The sequence below is a fragment of the Anoplopoma fimbria genome, chromosome 1, assembly GCF_027596085.1.
Source record: "Anoplopoma fimbria isolate UVic2021 breed Golden Eagle Sablefish chromosome 1, Afim_UVic_2022, whole genome shotgun sequence".
NCBI classification, from domain to species: Eukaryota; Metazoa; Chordata; class Actinopteri; order Perciformes; family Anoplopomatidae; genus Anoplopoma; species Anoplopoma fimbria.
The window spans coordinates 477,501-499,134 of NC_072449.1; the positions used below are offsets into that span (position 1 = coordinate 477,501).

General features: G+C 45.8%; 2 protein-coding genes across 3 annotated transcripts in view; both read left to right on the forward strand.

Moving 5' to 3' along the window:
• LOC129088901 (diacylglycerol kinase delta-like) overlaps nt 1–12,974 on the forward strand; it is a 34,219-nt gene extending 21,245 nt beyond the window's left edge. For both annotated transcript variants that reach the window (XM_054596172.1, XM_054596163.1), the window contains 16 exons: nt 1–71; nt 2,270–2,398; nt 2,786–2,879; nt 3,036–3,146; nt 4,185–4,281; nt 4,454–4,561; nt 4,682–4,795; nt 4,907–5,041; nt 5,186–5,358; nt 6,391–6,502; nt 7,572–7,664; nt 7,767–7,886; nt 8,319–8,436; nt 9,029–9,159; nt 10,529–10,641; nt 11,331–12,974. The exon at nt 1–71 is cut by the window's left edge and continues 94 nt beyond it. In XM_054596172.1, coding sequence (XP_054452147.1) covers nt 1–71; nt 2,270–2,398; nt 2,786–2,879; nt 3,036–3,146; nt 4,185–4,281; nt 4,454–4,561; nt 4,682–4,795; nt 4,907–5,041; nt 5,186–5,358; nt 6,391–6,502; nt 7,572–7,664; nt 7,767–7,886; nt 8,319–8,436; nt 9,029–9,159; nt 10,529–10,618 — 1,696 coding nt within the window. In that variant the 3' untranslated portion in view covers nt 10,619–10,641; nt 11,331–12,974. The remainder of the gene's footprint in view (nt 72–2,269; nt 2,399–2,785; nt 2,880–3,035; nt 3,147–4,184; nt 4,282–4,453; nt 4,562–4,681; nt 4,796–4,906; nt 5,042–5,185; nt 5,359–6,390; nt 6,503–7,571; nt 7,665–7,766; nt 7,887–8,318; nt 8,437–9,028; nt 9,160–10,528; nt 10,642–11,330) is intronic.
• A 951-nt stretch (nt 12,975–13,925) lies between these two features.
• On the forward strand, nt 13,926–21,476 carry LOC129089049 (coagulation factor X). The gene is made up of 10 exons (XM_054596383.1): nt 13,926–14,390; nt 14,493–14,662; nt 14,855–14,879; nt 15,188–15,301; nt 17,554–17,688; nt 18,560–18,819; nt 19,050–19,164; nt 19,402–19,598; nt 19,859–19,987; nt 20,854–21,476. The coding sequence occupies exons 1-10, from the start codon at nt 14,330–14,332 to the stop codon at nt 21,094–21,096; spliced, it is 1,449 nt and encodes a 482-aa protein (XP_054452358.1). The 5' UTR covers nt 13,926–14,329; the 3' UTR covers nt 21,097–21,476.
• Nucleotides 21,477–21,634: the final 158 nt, after the last annotated feature.

Below are 21,634 nucleotides of genomic sequence, written 5' to 3' on the forward strand. Positions count from 1 at the left end.
AGAGGAAGAAGAGGAGGACAAGCTGTCTCTGCAGTCGTCCTACAGCGCCAAGAACCGTAACACACGAAGAGGTCAGTGTTGCTGCTACTGCTGGTACTGGTAGAGATGAGACAGAGTACCCGCCTTATAGAGACAGAGTACCCACCTTATAGAGGTAGAGTACCCACCTTATAGAGGTAGAGTACCCGCCTTATAGAGGCAGAGTACCCGCCTTATAGAGGCAGAGTACCCGCCTTATAGAGACAGAGTACCCGCCTTATAGAGGCAGAGTACCCGCCTTATAGAGGCAGAGTACCCGCCTTATAGAGACAGAGTACCCGCCTTATAGAGGCAGAGTACCCGCCTTATAGAGGCAGAGTACCCGCCTTATAGAGGTAGAGTACCCGCCTTATAGAGGCAGAGTACCCGCCTTATAGAGACAGAGTACCCGCCAGTTAGAGACAGAGTACCGCCTTATAGAGGTAGAGTACCCGCCTTATAGAGACAGAGTACCCGCCTTATAGAGGTAGAGTACCTGCCTTATAGAGACAGAGTACCCGCACGGAGAAAGGTCCGCTTATAGAGGCAGAGTACCCGCCTTATAGAGACAGAGTACCCGCCTTATAGGGGTAGAGTACTCACCTTATAGAGGTAGAGTACCCGCCTTATAGAGACAGAGTACCCGCCTTATAGAGGCAGAGTACCCGCCTTATAGAGGCAGAGTACCCGCCTTATAGAGACAGAGTACCCGCCTTATAGAGACAGAGTACCCGCCTTATAGAGGTAGAGTACCCGCCTTATAGAGGCAGAGTACCCGCCTTATAGAGGCAGAGTACCCGCCTTATAGAGACAGAGTACCCACCTTATAGAGGTAGAGTACCCACCTTATAGAGGTAGAGTACCCGCCTTATAGAGGCAGAGTACCCGCCTTATAGAGGCAGAGTACCCGCCTTATAGAGGCAGAGTACCCGCCTTATAGAGGCAGAGTACCCGCCTTATAGAGGCAGAGTACCCGCCTTATAGAGACAGAGTACCCGCCTTATAGAGACAGAGTACCCGCCTTATAGAGGTAGAGTACCCGCCTTATAGAGGCAGAGTACCCGCCTTATAGAGGCAGAGTACCCGCCTTATAGAGGCAGAGTACCCGCCTTATAGAGGCAGAGTACCCGCCTTATAGGGGTAGAGTACTCACCTTATAGAGACAGAGTACCCGCCTTATAGAGACAGAGTACCCGCCTTATAGAGGCAGAGTACCCGCCTTATAGAGGTAGAGTACCCGCCTTATAGAGGCAGAGTACCCGCCTTATAGAGACAGAGTACCCGCCAGTTAGAGACAGAGTACCCACCTTATAGAGACAGAGTACCCGCCTTATAGAGGCAGAGTACCCGCCTTATAGAGACAGAGTACCCGCCTTATAGAGGTACAGAGTACCACCTTATAGAGGCAGAGTACCCGCCTTATAGAGGCAGAGTACCTGCCTTATAGAGGTAGAGTACTCACCTTATAGAGGTAGAGTACCCGCCTTATAGAGGCAGAGTACCCGCCTTATAGAGGCAGAGTACCCGCCTTATAGAGGCAGAGTACCCGCCTTATAGAGGCAGAGTACCCGCCTTATAGAGGTAGAGTACCCGCCTTATAGAGGCAGAGTACCCGCCTTATAGAGGCAGAGTACCCGCCTTATAGAGGCAGAGTACCCGCTTTATAGAGGCAGAGTACCCGCCTTATAGAGGTAGAGTACTCACCTTATAGAGGTAGAGTACCCGCCTTATAGAGGTAGAGTACCCGCTTTATAGAGGCAGAGTACCTGCGTTATAGAGGTAGAGTACTCACCTTATAGAGGTAGAGTACCCGCCTTATAGAGGCAGAGTACCTGCCTTATAGAGGTAGAGTACCGCCTTATAGAGGCAGAGTACCCGCCTTATAGAGGCAGAGTACCCGCCTTATAGAGGCAGAGTACCCGCCTTATAGAGACAGAGTACCCGCCTTATAGAGGCAGAGTACCCGCCTTATAGAGGCAGAGTACCCGCCTTATAGAGGTAGAGTACCCGCCTTATAGAGGTAGAGTACCCACCTTATAGAGGCAGAGTACCCGCCTTATAGAGACAGAGTACCCGCCTTATAGAGACAGAGTACCCGCCAGTTAGAGACAGAGTACCCACCTTATAGAGACAGAGTACCCGCCTTATAGAGGCTGACCATGAAATGAGTGCTGTCATCACAACCTGACAGTGATTTTCTTCAGGAACTCAGAGGTTATTGATCCGTCTGTCTGCCTTTTTGTCTCCTCAGTCAGTAAGACACCCTGTGAGAAGCTGATCAGTAAAGGCAGCCAGTCACAGGGCAGCTCTGCATCACTTCCTGTCCAGACAGGAAGTAGGGAGACCACGCCCACACTCAACACAAAGATCCTCTATCCAGGTATGAAGCTCTGAGGTACAACATGAAGTTCTAATGTTACCATGATGTCATCAGTCTGGTGTTCACCTGTGTGTGGTACTGTGATGCACTTATGACTTCTGGTGACTAGTAGTTCTCTTGAATACCTATGTTGAATACACTTCCTGTAAGTCGCTTTGGATAAAAGCGTCTGCTAAATGACTGTAATGTAATGTAATGTAATGTGTGTCTGTCTGTCTGTCTGTCTGTCTGTCTGTCTGTCTGTCTGTGTGTGTTTGTGTGTCTGGTTGTGGTTGTGTGTGTGTTTGTGTGGTTGTGTGTGTGTTTTTGTGTTTTTTTGTATGTGTGTGTCTGTGTGGTTGTGGTTGTGTGTGTGTTTTTGTGTTTTTTTGTATGTGTGTGTCTCAGGTCTCAGAGGAATCTCAGCGTCTCTCTCCAGCAGTTCTGTGATCAGTCGACTGTTAGTCAACGCCGACCCGTTCAGCTGTGACCCCGACAACATGTAAGACTGTCTGTCTGTCTGTCTGTCTGTCTCTCTGTCTCTCTGTCTGTCTGTCTGTCTCTCTGTCTGTCTGTCTGTCTGTCTGTCTGTCTGTCTGTCTGTCTGTCTGTCTGTCTCTCTGTCTGTCTGTCTGACTGTCTGTTTCTCTGTGTTCAGGGACTGCTACACAGAGAAGTGTGTCATGAATAACTACTTTGGAATCGGACTGGATGCTAAAATCTCTCTGGACTTCAACAACAAGAGAGACGAACATCCAGAGAAGTGCAGGTACACCTTCAGATTATTTAACTATTATTATTAATAATACTTATAATAAAGTTATTTACACTTCAGATTATTTAACTATTATTATTAATAATACTTATAATAAAGTTATTTACACTTCAGATTATTTAATCATTATTATTAATAATACTAATAATAAAGTGATTTACCCTTCAGATTATTTAATTATTATTATTAATAATACTAATAATAAAGTTATTTACCCTTCAGATTATTTAATCATTATTATTAATAATAAAGTTATTTACCCTTCAGATTATTTAATCATTATTATTAATAATAAAGTTATTCAAGTTGGGCGACTGTGGCTCAGTGGAGAGCAGGGTCGTCCTCCAATCAGAGGATCGGCGGTTCGATCCCTGGCTCCGGCAGTCCATGTCGATGTGTCCTTGGGCAAGACACTTAACCCTGAGTTGCTGTGTGTATGTGTGTGAATGGGTGATTGATTAGTAATGTAAAAGCGCTTTGAGTGGTCGGAAGACTAGAAAAGCGCTATACAAGTACAGTCCATTTACCCTTCAGATTATTTAATCATTATTATTAATAATACTAATAAAGTTATTTACCCTTCAGATTATTTAATTAATATTATTAATAATAAAGTTATTTACCCTTCAGATTATTTAATTAAGATTATTAATAATAAAGTTATTTACCCTTCAGATTATTTAACTATTATTATTAATAATAAAAAGTTATTTACCCTTCAGATTATTTAACTATTATTATTAATAATAAAGTTATTTACCCTTCAGATTATTTAACTATTATTATTAATAATAAAGTTATTTACCCTTCAGATTATTTAACTATTATTATTAATAATAAAGTTATTTACCCTTCAGATTATTTAATTCATCAACAATACACACTATTTATGTACAACATCCACATATAACACAATCAATCGATCAAACAATCAATCAATTCATCTCCGTGGAAACCTGTGATCTGTAGTTTTTTACGAGTGAAGTTTGTAGTTTTTTACGAGTGATGGCGTTCCATGTTGATCGTGTTCAGGAGTCGGACGAAGAACATGATGTGGTACGGAGTCCTAGGAACCAAAGAGCTGCTGCACAGAACCTACAAGAACCTGGAGCAGAAGGTTCTACTGGAGGTGAGACCCACAACCATCTTCACCATCTTCATCATCATCATCATCATCATCATCATCATCATCACAAGTCTAACACCTGTGTTTGTGTGTGTTTGTGTGTGTGTGTGTGTGTGTGTGTGTGTGTGTGTGTGTGTGTGTGTGTGTGTGTGTGTGTGTGTGTGTGCATGCTCAGTGTGACGGGCGTCCCATCCCTCTGCCCAGTCTGCAAGGCATCGCTGTGCTGAACATCCCCAGTTATGCAGGAGGAACCAACTTCTGGGGAGGAACCAAAGAGGACGATGTGAGACCTGGACCCGTCTGTCTCTACTCCTTACCTTGTTATCATGTGATTGGTCACCATCTAGCTGATGACGTCACCTGTCTGTCTGTCTGTCTGTCTGTCTGTCTGTCTGTCTCTCAGACGTTCACAGCTCCATCCTTTGACGATAAGATCCTGGAGGTGGTTGCCGTGTTCGGCAGCATGCAGATGGCCGTGTCCCGAGTCATCAACCTGCAACATCACCGCATAGCACAGGTGCACCTGTCTGTCTGCCTGCCTGCCTGTCTGTCCGTCTGTCTGTCCGTCTGACCATCCACATCTCTGACCCTGTCTGTCTCTCTAAACCTGTCTGTCTCCTTTTCTCAGTGTCGGACGGTGAAGATCACGATCCTGGGTGATGAAGGCGTCCCAGTTCAGGTGGACGGGGAGGCCTGGGTGCAGCCTCCAGGTTACATCAAGATCATCCACAAGAATCGAACCCAGACCCTCACCAGAGACAGGGTGAGTACTAGACCAGACCCTCACCAGAGACAGGGTGAGTACTAGACCAGACCCTCACCAGAGACAGGGTACTACCCCAGACCCTCACCAGAGACGGAGTAGGACCCCAGACCCTCACCAGAAGTGTGTGTCTGTGTGTTTCAGGCGTTTGAGAGCACCCTGAAGTCCTGGGAGGACAAACAGAAGTGTGAGTTTCTCCGGACCCCCCCTCCTCAGCCCCCTCAGCCCCCCCTCTCATCCCAGCCAGAGGTTGTCTCTGAAGACGAGGCCTTGCTCATCAGCGAGTTCGGTCAGGCAGCAGGAGCTCTGATACACAGGTGACTCTTTACGCCATGACATAACCCTCAGTTTACCTGGTCACATCTACTACACCTCTCACGGGCAGCTGAGGGACTCACCAACAGGACCAGGAGGACCAGGGAGACCAGGGAGACCAGAGAGACCAGAGAGACCAGGGAGACCAGGGAGACCAGAGAGACCAGGGAGACCAGGGAGACCAGAGAGACCAGAGGGACCAGAGAGACCAGAGGGACCAGGGAGACCATAGGGACCAGAGAGACCAGGGAGACCAGAGAGACCAGGGAGACCAGGGAGACCAGAGAGACCATAGGGACCAGAGAGACCAGAGAGACCAGAGAGACCATAGGGACCAGAGAGACCAGGGAGACCAGAGAGACCAGGGAGACCAGGGAGACCAGGGAGACCATAGGGACCAGAGAGACCAGAGAGACCAGAGAGACCAGAGGGACCAGGGAGACCATAGGGACCAGGGAGACCAGAGAGACCAGGGAGACCAGGGAGACCAGAGAGACCATAGGGACCAGAGAGACCAGGGAGACCAGAGAGACCATAGGGACCAGAGAGACCAGGGAGACCATAGGGACCAGATAGACCATAGGGACCAGAGAGACCAGGGAGACCATAGGGACCAGAGAGACCATAGGGACCAGAGAGACCATAGGGACCAGAGAGACCATAGGGACCAGAGAGACCAGGGAGACCATAGGGACCAGAGAGACCAGGGAGACCATAGGGACCAGAGAGACCAGGGAGACCAGGGAGATAGCATTTTTTAAATGTTAGCTTGGCTAACGTTTATTAACGCTAACATCATATTAAAGTTATTGATATCTGGTTTGACGGTAAAGCAGCTGGTTCTATGTTTGTCGTGTAAATGAAACTTAAACATGATGAGGACCAGAAGAGGTCTTCTTCACTAAAGGTCTTCTTTATTAAATGTCATGATATCTGTAGAGAGCCAGCGTTACAGTTAAGAGAAGTCCAGTCAAACCAACACGCAGAACCCTGATATTATATGTTCTGTTCTGTTCTATCATTCTCTGTTTCAGTATCCGGGAAGTGGCTCAGTCTCACCAAAGTCTGGAACAGGAACTGGCTCACGCTGTCAACGCCAGCTCAAAGGCCATGGACGTGGTCTACGCCAACTCCAAGAACTCTGGGGTACTGAACAGAACTTATTGGTCTCTTCTGACCTGTCCTGGTCTCTGACCTGGTCTCTGACCCGGTCTCTGACCAGTTCTTTGACCGTCTCTGACCCGGTCTCTGTCATGGTCTCTGACTGTCTCTGTCCTGGTCTCTGACGGTCTCTGTCCTGGTCTCTGACTGTCTCTGTCCTGGTCTCTGACGGTCTCTGACCTGGTCTCTGACTGTCTCTGTCCTGGTCTCTGACGGTCTCTGTCATGGTCTCTGACTGTCTCTGACCTGGTCTCTGACTGTCTCTGTCCTGGTCTCTGACGGTCTCTGTCATGGTCTCTGACTGTCTCTGTCCTGGTCTCTGACTGTCTCTGTCCTGGTCTCTGACGGTCTCTGTCCTGGTCTCTGACTGTCTCTGTCCTGGTCTCTGACGGTCTCTGTCCTGGTCTCTGACCTGGTCTCTGACGGTCCCTGTCCTGGTCTCTGACGGTCTCTGTCCTGGTCTCTGTCCTGGTCTCTGACGGTCTCTGTCCTGGTCTCAGAACGTCTTTCTCCTGGTCTCTGACCTGGTCTCCATACTGGTCTTCGAGCCGGCCTCTGACCAGGCCTCTGATGCAGTCTCTGGCCTGGTCTGTGACCTGGTCTGTGACGCAGTCTCTGACCTGGTCTCTGACCCGGTCTCTGACCCGGTCTCTGACCAGTTCTTTGACCGTCTCTGACCCGGCTTCTGTCTCTGACACAGACCGCTGGTTCAGAACTTAAAGTAAATAGAGGACAGAGAGTCTCTGGTTCAAGGGGGTTCAGGGACAGAGGAGAGCAGATACATATTAAAGGGGGTCCAGGCGGAGAGAGTCCAGGGGACAGTCCTTGGTCTAGAATGAGAAGGATGATATTAGCATTTTGTGGTTGTAGCAGTCAAATCAGATACTGAACCTGTCTGTCTGTATGTCTGTCTCCCTCCTGTCTGTCTCCCTCCTGTCTCTCTCCCTCCTGTCTGTCTCTCTCCCTTCTGTCTCTCTCCTGTCTGTCTCTCACCTGTCTGTCTCCCTCCTGTCTGTCTCTCACCTGTCTGTCTCCCTCCTGTCTGTCTCTCCAGGCTCTGTGCTGCAGCGTGGTCCTTCAGATGGTCAGTAACGTCAAAGCTCTACTCAGTGAGACTGAACTGCTGCTGGCTGGAAATATGTCCATGGTAACTGTCTCCCTCTGTCCACCTTTGAGATGTGAACATGTTTAAGACCTGGTCCTGGTCCTGGTCCTGGTCCTGGTCCTTATGGTTGTTGTGTGTGTGCAGCAGCTGGATCCCCCTCAGCAGGAGCAGTTGAATGCAGCTCTGAGCTCTGTGGCTCAGCAGCTCCGTCAGCTGGCTGATGTCCCCTGGTTGTGTCCGGTCATCGACCCCTCAGACCACGAGGTAAACCCCCATCAGACCTGGTTCTACGTAGTACTGAACCATATGTAGACCTACATGATGTCCTCTGTCTTAGGTTCCTTGAATGCAGCATCCTGGTCATGGAACATTTAAAACCTGTCTGTCTGTCTGTCTGTCTGTCTCTCTGTCTGTCTGTCTCTGTCTGTCTGACTGTCTCTGTCTGTCTCTCTGTCTGACTGTCTCTGTCTGTCTCTCTGTCTGACTGTCTGTCTCTCTGTCTGTCTCTCTGTCTCTCTGTCTGACTGTCTGTCTCTCTGTCTGTCTCTCTCTGTCTGTCTCTCTGTCTGTCTCTCTGTCTGACTGTCTGTCTCTCTGTCTGTCTCTCTGTCTCTCTGTCTGACTGTCTGTCTCTCTGTCTGACTGTCTGTCTCTCTGTCTCTCTGTCTGACTGTCTGTCTCTCTGTCTGTCTTAAGGGTCCTCTGACAGATTTCTCCAAACGCAGCCGGAGCGCTAAGTTTCGTCTCGTCCCAAAGTTCAAAAAAGACAAAAACAACAAGAACAAAGAGACCTGCTCCACCCTGTCTCTACCAGGTGAGCTCTCTCTACCTGTCTCTACCTGTCTCTACCAGGTGAGCTCTCTCTACCTGTCTCTACCAGGTGAGCTCTCTCTACCTGTCTCTACCTGTCTCTACCTGTCTCTACCAGGTGAGCTCTCTCTACCTGTCTCTACCAGGTGAGCTCTCTCTACCTGTCTCTATCTGTCTGTCTGAACCACTTCCTGTCTGTCTGAACCACTTCCTGTCTGCCTGAACCACTTCCTGTCTGTCTGAACCACTTCCTGTCTGCCTGAACCACTTCCTGTCTGTCTTAACCACTTCCTGTCTGTCTGAACCACTTCCTGTCTCTTCCTGTCTGTCTGAACCACTTCCTGTCTGTCTGAACCGCTTCCTGTCTGTCTTAACCACTTCCTGTCTGTCTGAACCACTTCCTGTCTGCCTGAACCGCTTCCTGTCTGTCTGAACCACTTCCTGTCTCTTACTGTCTGTCTGAACCACTTCCTGTCTGTCTGAACCACTTCCTGTCTGTCTGAACCGCTTCCTGTCTGTCTTAACCACTTCCTGTCTGTCTGAACCACTTCCTGTCTCTTACTGTCTGTCTGAACCACTTCCTGTCTGTGTCTCAGTTCACCAGTGGGGGACGGAGGAGGTGGGGGCGTGGCTGGACTTCCTGTGTCTCACTGAGTATAAGGACATCTTTATTGGACACGACGTCCGCGGAGCCGAACTCATCCACCTGGAGAGGAGGGACCTGAAGGTACCGCTGCTAGCCCTGAACGCTAACCGCTAACCACTAACTGCTCAGTCATTGGTCGGCTGCTTGGAGGTGGAACAGAGGCCGTTTCTCAATATGTGAACTTCTCTGTACTTGTGTCCTCGTGAACTTGTGAAACGTCATCTAGCGCGGCCCAAGTACTGTTCCAATACACAAGTTCATCCAGCCAAGTACGGTCCAGATACCCGGATGTGTCCTCGCTCCGCCCATTATATCGGGGATGCATCGGAGGAGACTTGTGTGGACTTTGGACAGCCAAGTATCCCAGAATGCATTTCACCAGCAAACAAGAGACGACAGTAGCGGAGACGACTCACAACTGTCAGTTATAACTGTCTAAATACTGCTGCTGTTGTGTAACGGAATTTAGTTTTAACATTTTTTTAAGCGAGAATGTAGTTGTTAAGACTTAAAATATGCGGTCAATTTATCAAGATAGAGCCTGTTTGAAAAAAGCGCCGACGTTTGTCGGAGATATGAGAGGACCAGAGAGGAGATATATATATATATATATAGATATATATATATATATATATATATATGAGAGGACTATATATATATATATATATATATATATATAGAGATATGAGGACCAGAGAGGAGACCGGGCGGTGGTGCTCATGCAGCCCGCTGACAGCAGCCTGATCTCGGCTAGGCCTCTCCAGATGTGCCGCTGGCTCCGGTGTCTCTGTGGTTGTGGTTGCAGATGTAACACAAAACATATACATATTAATATTTTTATATTTTCTAAATGAAAACGAAAAAAGGCAGGGTTGTGTTTTATATCATATTTCGTTTTATTGTCAATATATATGACTGAAGATAACCGGAGTAGGCGGGACCGACGAGCTGAGTTGGTGACATCGTGACGTTGGTGACGTCATCAAGTTCGCTGCTGTTCCAATTGCAAAATGACGTAATGACGTACTGCGTCCTCCCATCCTCGGGAGTTTGTACTCCCGAGTCGAACTATCCAAGTCTGAACTTGCAAGTTTGCAAGTCCACACTTGACCATACTTGGTATTGAGAAACGGCCCCTGTGTCTTTATTTACAAACTACTCTATTAATCTTAATATAACTATTAATAATATCTATTGTGTTATTAATATAATAACATAATATCTACATTTGGGTTAGGGTTAGGGTTATGTCCGTCCTGTTTTCAGATGTTTTTCTCTTTTTGTGTTTGTTCAATCAGAGCGAAACCAGTTAGACTACTGGTGTGTGTACTTATACCAGTCAGATTGTAATACTGTGTGTGTGTGTGTGTGTGTGTGTGTGTGTGTGTGTGTGTGTGTGTGTGTGTGTGTGTGTGTGTGTGTGTGTGTGTGTGTGTGTGTGTGTGTTCAGGACCTCGGGGTGACTAAGGTAGGTCACATGAAGAGGATTCTTCATGGCATCAGAGAGCTCAACAGGAACAGCAGCGCCAGTGAAGCCTGACTGCTGCCAGGGTTTAACCCCAGGTGACCTGATGATTTATTATTATTAGGGTTTAACCCCAGGTGACCTGATGTTTTATTATTATTATTTAACCCCAGGTGACCTGATGATTTATTATTATTAGGGTTTAACAGGTGACCTGATGATTTATTATTATTAGGGTTTAACCCCAGGTGACCTGATGATTTATTATTATTAGGGTTTAACCCCAGGTGACCTGATGTTTTATTATTATTATTATTATTATTAGGGTTTAACCCCAGGTGACCTGATGTTTTATTAATATTAGGGTTTAACCCCAGGTGACCTGATGTTTTATTATTATTAGGGTTTAACCCCAGGTGACCTGATGATTTATTATTATTAGGGTTTAACCCCAGGTGACCTGATGTTTTATTATTATTATTAGGGTTTAACCCCAGGTGACCTGATGTTTTATTATTATTATTTAACCCCAGGGACCTTAACCCCAGGTGACCTGATGTTTTATTATATTAGGGTTTAACCCCAGGTGACCTGATGTTTTATTATTATTATTAGGGTTTAACCCCAGGTGACCTGATGTTTTATTATATTAGGGTTTAACCCCAGGTGACCTGATGTTTTATTATTATTATTAGGGTTTAACCCCAGGTGACCTGATGTTTTATTATTATTATTAGGGTTTAACCCCAGGTGACCACTGTTACTAATCCGTTTCTTGTTGTTGTAGACATGGCTCCTCCCACCTGACCTCTGACCTCAGACCAGCAGATCTGAACACAACCACATTCTGTGACATCACATCCTGAGCTCACTCTGATTGGACCAGGACAAGCGTTCAGCTCATTGACACATCCAATCAGATGACCCATTAGTGCCTTGTCATCTTACCCACCAATCAATCAGAATCCAGGAGGTAGAGGGGGAGGGGGGGTCATGTGACAGCTGAGGCAATGGCGACAACATGGCCGACAGACGACTCCACGTTATCAATGACTGTTCCTGACCCCGTTACGACCCGTGTGACCTTTAGAGTGATTCATGTGAAAGAGAAGGACAGACGGAACAGGACCACAAGGATGTTTGTCACTGGGTTCCAGACTCGGTTCTGCTACATACAGGATCCAGTCTTTACTCAGTCAAAGGGCAGAAGACTTTAAAGTTGGTGCAGACTGGTGACAGCAGTGATCCCGAGACTCCCTGATACCAGACCTGGTTCTCCAGCAGAGTCATACGAACCAGGTCTGGAGGCCATCTTGACCATGTTGGGGCCGGGTCTGGCCTGGAGATGGCTCAGGATATGGATGTGTGGACCTGGATTCTGAGAACCAGCTTCAGTTTAGAGGACTCAGCACTCAAATCCAGCATGAAACCTGAAACCATGCGTGCCCGATTTTGACCACCAGTCAGTTTTGGCTTCCTTTGATCTACCTGTCTACTTGACCAACCGGCCAATCAGAACCTGCTGTGGGTTTCGTGGACATGTTGGACCGCGGTGAAGCAGAACCCTTTAAACCTCAGTAGAACATTTTATGTCCTGCCGAACAGGAACGCTGTGAGGACGGACACTTTCTTCTTAGAGACTTTTGTACTAAAACACATATTTATTTCTTCTATAAACTCAAGTGGATGTTTAGATTTGTCTTTAGATGTCTTTAAAAACAGGAAGTAGAAATACTGACGAGGAGACATCCTGAACCAATCAGATGGGCTGAAGAAGACTCTGCTGAGACATTGTTATCAGTCAATGAAGACGAGCTGTGTTTTCTGTGTTGTCTGTCTGTCTGACTGTCTGACTGTCTCTCTCTCTCTCTGTCTCTCTCTCTGTCTCTCTCTCTCTCTCTGTCTGTCTCTCTCTCTGTCTGTCTCTCTCTGTCTCTCTCTCTGTCTGACTGTCTCTCTCTCTGTCTGACTGTCTGTCTCTCTGTCTCTCTCTCTCTGTCTGACTGTCTCTCTCTCTGTCTGTCTGTCTCTCTCTCTGTCTGTCTGACTGTCTCTCTCTCTGTCTGACTGTCTGTCTCTCTGTCTCTCTCTCTCTGTCTGACTGTCTCTCTCTCTGTCTGACTGTCTGTCTCTCTGTCTCTCTCTCTCTGTCTGACTGTCTGTCTCTCTCTCTGTCTCTCTGTCTGCCAGTTTGAGTTCATGTCAGGTAAAATCATCAGTTTACTTTAAACAGCGTCGTCTTGTTTTCAGGGACCAATCACGGTGAAGACATTGATGTGGTTTTTGTATCAAATAACTTCAAAGTGTTGAAGAGGTTCTTTATGGCGACATCTCTAACATGTTTATGATAAATGTATTCAATATATCAGACGGACCGATCACTCTGAAGCCTTAAATGAAGTGACAACTTTATCAAATAAAACCCAAACATTCTCACATGTCTACTGTTTCAGGATCTGTCTTCACTTCAGAGACGTTTGTTTGTTTGAACATTTCATGGACAAATATTCAATTTAATAATCCATTAATCCACTCTGTTCTCTACCTGTCCAGGTACTCTGTTCTCTACCTGTTCAGGTACTCTGTTCTCTACCTGTTCAGGTACTCTGTTCTCTACCTGTTCAGGTACTCTGTTCTCTACCTGTTCAGGTACTCTGTTCACTACCTGTCCAGGTACTCTGTTCTCTACCTGTTCAGGTACTCTGTTCACTACCTGTTCAGGTACTCTGTTCACTACCTGTCCAGGTACTCTGTTCTCTACCTGTCCAGGTACTCTGTTCTCTACCTGTCCAGGTACTCTGTTCTCTACCTGTCCAGGTACTCTGTTCTCTACCTGTCCAGGTACTCTGTTCTGTCCAGGTACTCTGTTCTCTACCTGTCCAGGTACTCTGTACTCTACCTGTCCAGGTACTCTGTTCTCTACTGTTCAGGTACTCTGTACTCTACCTGTCCAGGTACTCTGTTCACTACCTGTCCAGGTACTCTGTACTCTACCTGTCCAGGTACTCTGTTCTCTACCTGTTCAGGTACTCTGTTCTCTAACTGATTAATGAAGCTCTTATTCAGACAAAGTTTCCCAGATTTAGACAAAATTAGGAAAATGAATACCTACAAATACTTCAATATACTTCAATATACTACAATATACTAGTCATTCTTGAAATGTTTTCTATTGTTATTATTTTAAAACATTTTATTATTATTTATAAAACCAGGTGATGTTTATTTCCTTTATTTAGTTTGTGCAGCAGGATCACCTGCGACCTTTGAACTCTTCGTCTACATGGTGAACTGGACTCGTCTCTTGTGTCCTCTGACGTCTCTGTCAATATTTGAACTGTGGTCAACGATCATTGGATCAGCTGCAGTCCTCCATTTTACCTCAGACACCGACCGTCTGTCCTCAGAGGAGACGGATAGAGACGGTAAGAGACGGATAGAGACGTTAGAGACGGATAGAGACGTAAGAGACGGATAGAGACGTTAGAGACGGATAGAGACGTAAGAGACGGATAGAGACGTTAGAGACGGATAGAGACGGTAAGAGACGTTAGAGACGGATAGAGACGTTAGAGACGGATAGAGACGGTAAGAGACGGATAGAGACGTTAGAGACGGATAGAGACGTTAGAGACGGTAGGAGACAGATAGAGACGGTAAGAGACGGATAGAGACGTTAGAGACGGATAGAGACGGTAAGAGACGGATAGAGACGGTAAGAGACGGTAAGAGACAAATAGAATCAGATAGAGACACAAGAGACCAGGTTGTGGTCTGAGGACGGACATGCTGCTGACCTGGACTCTCTGCACTCTGCTGGGCTGCTCTGCACTGATCCAATGTTCAGGTGAGAAGTACTGATGTGTCTCAGACGCTAGTATTAGTACTGCAGCACAGTACAGAGTATTTGTTTTATCAGTACTCTCCGGGACTCTTGTCCGTCCCTCAGTGTTCCTGGACCGTCCGGCGGCGATTCAAGTCCTCGGCTCGACCTCCAGGAGGCGGCGAGCCAACTCCTTCCTGGAGGAGGCGTTACCTGGAGACCTGGAGAGGGAGTGTAACGAGGAGACCTGCTCCCAGGAGGAGGCCGCCGAGATCTTCAAGACCAGAGAGAAGACGGTAAGAAGGACCGCTGTGGTCCAAACTGAGGGTCGGGACCCCACAGGAGACCACTGAGGGTTTGTGTTGACATCGTGTTCATCCAGACACCATGCAGTCAGCAGTGTGGAGGTCAGAGGTCACAGAACCATGACAGTACATAGAAGTACTACCAGTACTGCATGTACTAACTCTCAGTTTCTTCATCCACAGCTGGAGTTCTGGTACAAATACACAAGTGAGTATATTGATCTTCACTGATCGGATTCAGATCCTTATGTGACCTTGCTGATCTGATCTTTTATCTAGACCTCAGTCTCACCACGAGGTCCAGTAGCCGTTAGCAGCTGTTCTGGAGCTTTCAATCATTCCACACGATCTTCACTTTGCTCAGTTGTCGAACATCTTAACAGACACTGAACTCTTTGATTTTAATGAATTTAAGAGTTGGAATAATTAAATATAATTTATGTAAATAAGGAAGATCCCCAGTCGTCAGTGAACGTCACTCATGATGTGTTCGAGTGCCTCTCCTGTGTGTTGTAGATCTGAACCCTTGTCGGACCAACCCCTGTCTGAATGGAGGGATGTGCACTCTGGACCGAGGAGACTTCACGTGTCTCTGTTCTCCTCAGTACCACGGCAAGACCTGCGACTCAGGTAACCATGGTAACTGTGGTTACCTGAGTTGAGCCCTTTAATGATTCTTTTTTATTATTTGAAACCTTTAAAATCTCCATCTCTTTCTTTATGCAGATGACGCTGCACTAATGATACCAGAAAATATATTTATTTATCAAATTTACTCTGATAATGACTCATCTACTCTTGTAAGGACTCATCTACTCTGATAATGACTCATGTACTCTGATAATGACTCATCTACTCTGATAATGACTCATCTACTCTTGTAAGGACTCATCTACTCTGATAATGACTCATCTACTCTGATAATGACTCATCTACTCTTGTAAGGACTCATCTACTCTGATAAGGACTCATCTACTCTGATAATGACTCATCTACTCTGATAATGACTCATCTACTCTGATAAGGACTCATCTACTCTGATAAGGACTCATCTACTCTTGTAAGGACTCATCTACTCTGATAATGACTCATCTACTCTTGTAAGGACTCATCTACTCTGATAATGACTCATCTACTCTTGTAAGGACTCATCTACTCTGATAATGGCTCATCTACTCTGATAATGACTCATGTACTCTGATAATGACTCATCTACTCTGATAATGACTCATCTACTCTTGTAAGGACTCATCTACTCTGATAATGACTCATCTACTCTGATAATGACTCATCTACTCTTGTAAGGACTCATCTACTCTGATAAGGACTCATCTACTCTGATAATGACTCATCTACTCTGATAATGACTCATCTACTCTGATAAGGACTCATCTACTCTGATAAGGACTCATCTACTCTTGTAAGGACTCATCTACTCTGATAATGACTCATCTACTCTTGTAAGGACTCATCTACTCTGATAATGACTCATCTACTCTTGTAAGGACTCATCTACTCTGATAATGGCTCATCTACTCTGATAATGACTCATCTACTCTTGTAAGGACTCATCTACTCTGATAATGGCTCATCTACTCTGATAATGACTCATCTACTCTTGTAAGGACTCATCTACTCTGATAATGACTCATCTACTCTTGTAAGGACTCATCTACTCTGATAATGACTCATCTACTCTTGCAAGGACTCATCTACTCTGATAAGGACTCATCTACTCTTGTAAGGACTCATCTACTCTGATAATGACTCATCTACTCTTGTAAGGACTCATCTACTCTGATAATGGCTCATCTACTCTGATAATGACTCATCTACTCTTGTAAGGACTCATCTACTCTGATAATGGCTCATCTACTCTGATAATGACTCATCTACTCTTGTAAGGACTCATCTACTCTGATAATGACTCATCTACTCTTGTAAGGACTCATCTACTCTGATAATGACTCATCTACTCTTGCAAGGACTCATCTACTCTGATAAGGACTCATCTACTCTGATAATGACTCATCTACTCTGATAATGACTCATCTACTCTTGCAAGGACTCATCTACTCTGATAAGGACTCATCTACTCTGATAATGACTCATCTACTCTGATAATGACTCATCTACTCTTGGAAGGACTCATCTACTCTGATAATCGGTCCTGGGCCCCGATCCTTGGTCCTGGTCAGTTGGGTCTATTCCCTCCGATATTCAGCATTTGGTAGACGGAGGTCTGGGTCACCGTTAACGGTCACGGCTCTGTGAGGGCTGCTCCCAAACCCAAAGGCAGGACTGGGGTCAAAGGTTAAAGAACCGGATCAGTGTGGTTGGGTCAATGTTATCCCTCAGCATGGCATGTATTAGTGGGGCTCCTCCCACTGTGCCCACAGAGAGCAGAAGAGGGCGGAGCCTGAGGCAGCTAGAACGAAGGTTACAATATTGTAACCCTAGTTCCATAAGCTGGAGCCCTCTACCAAGAGGCCTTGTCGCTCTAACGCCACTCGCTGCAGGAGGGGAAGAGCAGACAGCGGTGTGTACTTTCTGTGTACTTCCTGTGTACTTCCTTATAAACTATAAGGGAAGGCAGATCCTGATTGGTGATTGAAGGAGAAGATTACCCATAGTGCCCAGTAGAGGGCTCTGCCTGTGATCATAGAACCAGGGTTACAATAACCTCGTTCAGATCAGGCTGAGGGCCATATATGTATTTAAATGTATTAATATGTCAAAATATTTGATGGTACTTCTTTCATAATGTTTGTCTGTGAACTCCAGACATAAGGGTGGTAACAACATTTAAAATGAAGGACAGCCTTGTGCGGTAGGTTACCATGGCGACACAGTGTGATACTAACACAGGACCTTGTGTGTAGTGGTGTCGGCGTGTCGCTATAGAAACGGCGGCTGTGTGCAGTACTGCAGAGACCTGCAGGGCGGCGCTGGAGTCCAGTGTGGCTGCGCTGATGGATTCAGACTGGAGGAGGACGGACGCAGCTGCTCCCGGAAAGGTAACACTCATAGAACTCAGGTTACAACGGGAACCACTACAGTGTATAATACTACTGTGTTTACTGCACGTAATACTACTGGAACTACTGTGTTTACTGCACAAAATACTACTGGAACTACTGTGTTTACTGCACATAATACTACTGGAACTACTGTGTATACTGCACAAAATACTACTGGAACTACTGTGTATACTGCACGTACTACTACTGGAACTACTGAGCATAATACTACTGATACATACTTCTGCACATAATACTACTGAACATAATACTAGTGGACAAAATATTACAGAAAGTACTGTATATACTGCATATAATACTACTGCAAGTTATACTACTAAAACTACTGTGTATACTGCACATTTTACTACTGAACATAATACTACTGAAACTACTGCGTATAATACTGCTGATACTACTGTATACTGTACTGTGTGATACTATAGAGTATTTATATTCAGGTTATTGATACTATAGAGTATTTATATTCAGGTTATTGATACTATAGAGTGTTTATATTCAGGTTATTGATACTATAGAGTGTTTATATTCAGTTATTGATACTTAGAGTATATTCAGGTTATTGATACTATAGAGTGTTTATATTCAGGTTATTGATACTATAGAGTGTTTATATTCAGGTTATTGATACTATAGAGTGTTTATATTCAGGTTATTGATACTATAGAGTGTTTATATTCAGGTTATTGATACTCAGATCAGACAGTATTCAGAGACAGACTACTGTGTTGTTTTTTCACCTCTTATGATAATATTTTTTGACTTCAATAGGATGATTAATATTGAACCCTTTCAGAGTGGACTGAGTTGTTGTGTGAGTATATCTCACAGTGTGTTTCCGGTCCAGACCCGTTCCCTTGCGGTCGTCAGCACAGAGACTGGTCTTCGTACCGACGTCGCTCGGAGCGGCTCAACGACACCACGATGGATCTCAACAGCACCGACAGCTGGCTGCTGAACCTGAACCTCATGGAGACAGAGGAGCTGCTGACAGTGAACGCAACGTCCGGACACAGTGAGGGCAATGAGACAGAGCTGAGGGGGGAGGAGCCAACCGGTCGTATCGTGGGTGGAGTCCTAGAGAAACCAGGAGGGAGTCCCTGGCAGGTGTTCAACCTCCTCCATTAAATTCATCATTTCACTTTTTAAAGTATCTTTAATGTTTATTGATAATAATACGTGTGTGTGTGTGTGTGTGTGTGTGTGTGTGTGTGTGTGTGTGTGTGTGTGTGTGTGTGTGTGTGTGTGTGTGTGTGTGTGTGTGTGTGTGTGTGTGTGTGTGTGTGTGTGTGTGTGTGTGTGTGTGTGTGTGTGTGTGTGTGTGTGTGTGAGTTCAGGTTCTGGTCCGCCGGTCTGATGGTTATGGTTTCTGTGGAGGGACTCTGGTCTCGGACCGGTGGGTGGTCTCTGCTGCTCACTGCCTGGAGCAGACTGCAGACCACGTCACTGTAGGTAAGCACAGTGTGTGTGTGTGTGTGTGTGTGTGTGTGTGTGTGTGTGTGTGTGTGTGTGTGTGTGTGTGTGTGAGTGTGTGTGAGTGTGTGTGTGAGTGTGTGTGTGTGTGTGTGAGTGTGAGTGTGTGTGTGAGTGTGTGTGTGTGAGTGTGAGTGTGTGTGTGTGTGAGTGTGTGTGTGAGCTTTCCTGGTTCGTGTTGTTTCATATGAATGATGGGTAACGTCTCATGAACAGGTGACTTTGATAAGAAGCGTCCTGATCCAGGTGAGCAGGTGATCAAGGTTCAGAAGGTGTTCGTCCATCCTCACTTCCACTCCTTCACCTTCGACAGCGACGTCGCTCTGCTCTACCTCTCGCGCTCCGTCACCAGGAGCCCCACCGCCGTCCCCGCCTGCCTCCCCGACCCCCACCTGTCCAGATACCTGCTGCAGGTAACTTTATCTACACATCACATCACATCACATCACATTACATTACATTACAGTCATTTAGCAGACGCTTTTATCCAAAGCGACTTACAGGAAGTGTATTCAACATAGGTATTCAAGAGAACTACTAGTCACCAGAAGTCATAAGTGCATCTCCTTAAGAAAGGAGATGCACTTATGACTTCTGGTGACTAGTAGTTGTCAGTTGTCAGTCTCCCTGTCCAGGGTCAGGGTCCAGGGTCAGTCAGTGTTTGTGTGTTCAGGAGAATAACCGCGGCGTGGTGACGGGCTGGGGACTCACTCACCATCAGAGCAGGTCGTCCTCACGCTTCCTCAGGAAGGTCACTCTACCTGTGGTCCGCCACCGAGACTGCTCCGCCTCCACCGAACAGGTGAGCAGACTGGATACACTGTAAACAGTATACAGTATACACAGTACACACAGTACACAGTACACACAGTACACAGTACACAGTATACACAGTACACAGTACACAGTATACACTGAACACACAGTATACACTGTACACAGAATACACTGTACACACAGTTCCTTGTACACACAGTACACAGACCAGAACACAGTGGAGCTACGTCAATTCTGTTTGAAATATTATTGTGTACTTTTACTCTGTTCTGTGTAAATGATCTATAACTTAACAATTATAAAAGTAGTTTTTCTCTTAGAATCCTAAATACAGTGAGCCAGTGTTATGTGTGTAGCCGTCCTCAGCTCGTCTTCCACACGTCATCATCTCTAACACATCATCGTCTCTAACACGTCATCGTCTCTTAACACGTCATCGTCTCTAACACGTCATCGTCTCTAACACGTCATCGTCTCTAACACATCATCGTCTCTAACACGTCATCGTCTCTAACACGTCATCATCTCTAACACATCATCGTCTCTAACACGTCATCGTCTCTTAACACGTCATCGTCTCTAACACGTCATCGTCTCTAACACGTCATCATCTCTAACACGTCATCATCTCTAACACGTCATCGTCTCTTAACACGTCATCGTCTCGTCTCTAACACGTCATCGTCTCTAACACGTCATCGTCTCTTAACACGTCATCGTCTCGTCTCTAACACGTCATCGTCTCTAACACGTCATCGTCTCGTCTCTAACACGTCATCGCCTCGTCTCTAACACGTCATCGTTTCTAACACGTCATCATCTCTCGCCTCTAACACGCTAACACGTCATCGTTTCTAACACGTCATCATCTCTAACGCGTCTCGTCCTCAGGTGATCACAGACAACATGTTCTGTGCCGGTTACCTGGCCGTCGCCGAGGACGCCTGCAGTGGAGACAGTGGAGGGCCGTTCGTGGTGAACTACAGGGGGACCTGGTTTCTGACCGGAGTCGTCAGCTGGGGAGAAGAATGTGCTGCAAAGGGGAAGTACGGAGTTTACACCCGACTGGGGAACTTCCTGACCTGGATCCGAGACACCATGGAGAGACCAGACTTGAACGGTACTGAGAGCTGAGACCAAAGCAAACAAACAGACCCTGACCAGAATTATTGTATTTTTATTTTTCAAATTTAAAGCAAAACGACTCAACCAAAGACTTTAGTCGTTTAAAAAGAGACTCGTGGCTCCATTGTCCAGAAGAGAATATCAGCTGGTTCCTCTCTGCTTCCTCATTTCCTTCTTTTTTATTTAAGTTAGCGTTTGTTGTAACATTATGTCCAACAGAAATAACACATCTATCCGTTTGTTCACCCTGAAGTCTAAAGCAGCTTCAGGCTCCATTAGTGTTAAAAACAGACTCAAATGTTTTAGAACCATAATCACTTGTGTTTGGTTTATATTTTCTACTAACGGCTGTAAAATGATGTAAAATACAGAAACTTGTGACTAAACAACTCAATGTGACATTTCTTTGCAGAAAGTGTTTATAACAGTTTATTCATAATACTTTTCATAAGATAAAGAGCTGCACATGAAATCCTTTCAGCATTGACACATTCAACACGTTTTTACTGCTTGAGACAAAAGAAAAACTCCCACAGTTCTCTTTGGG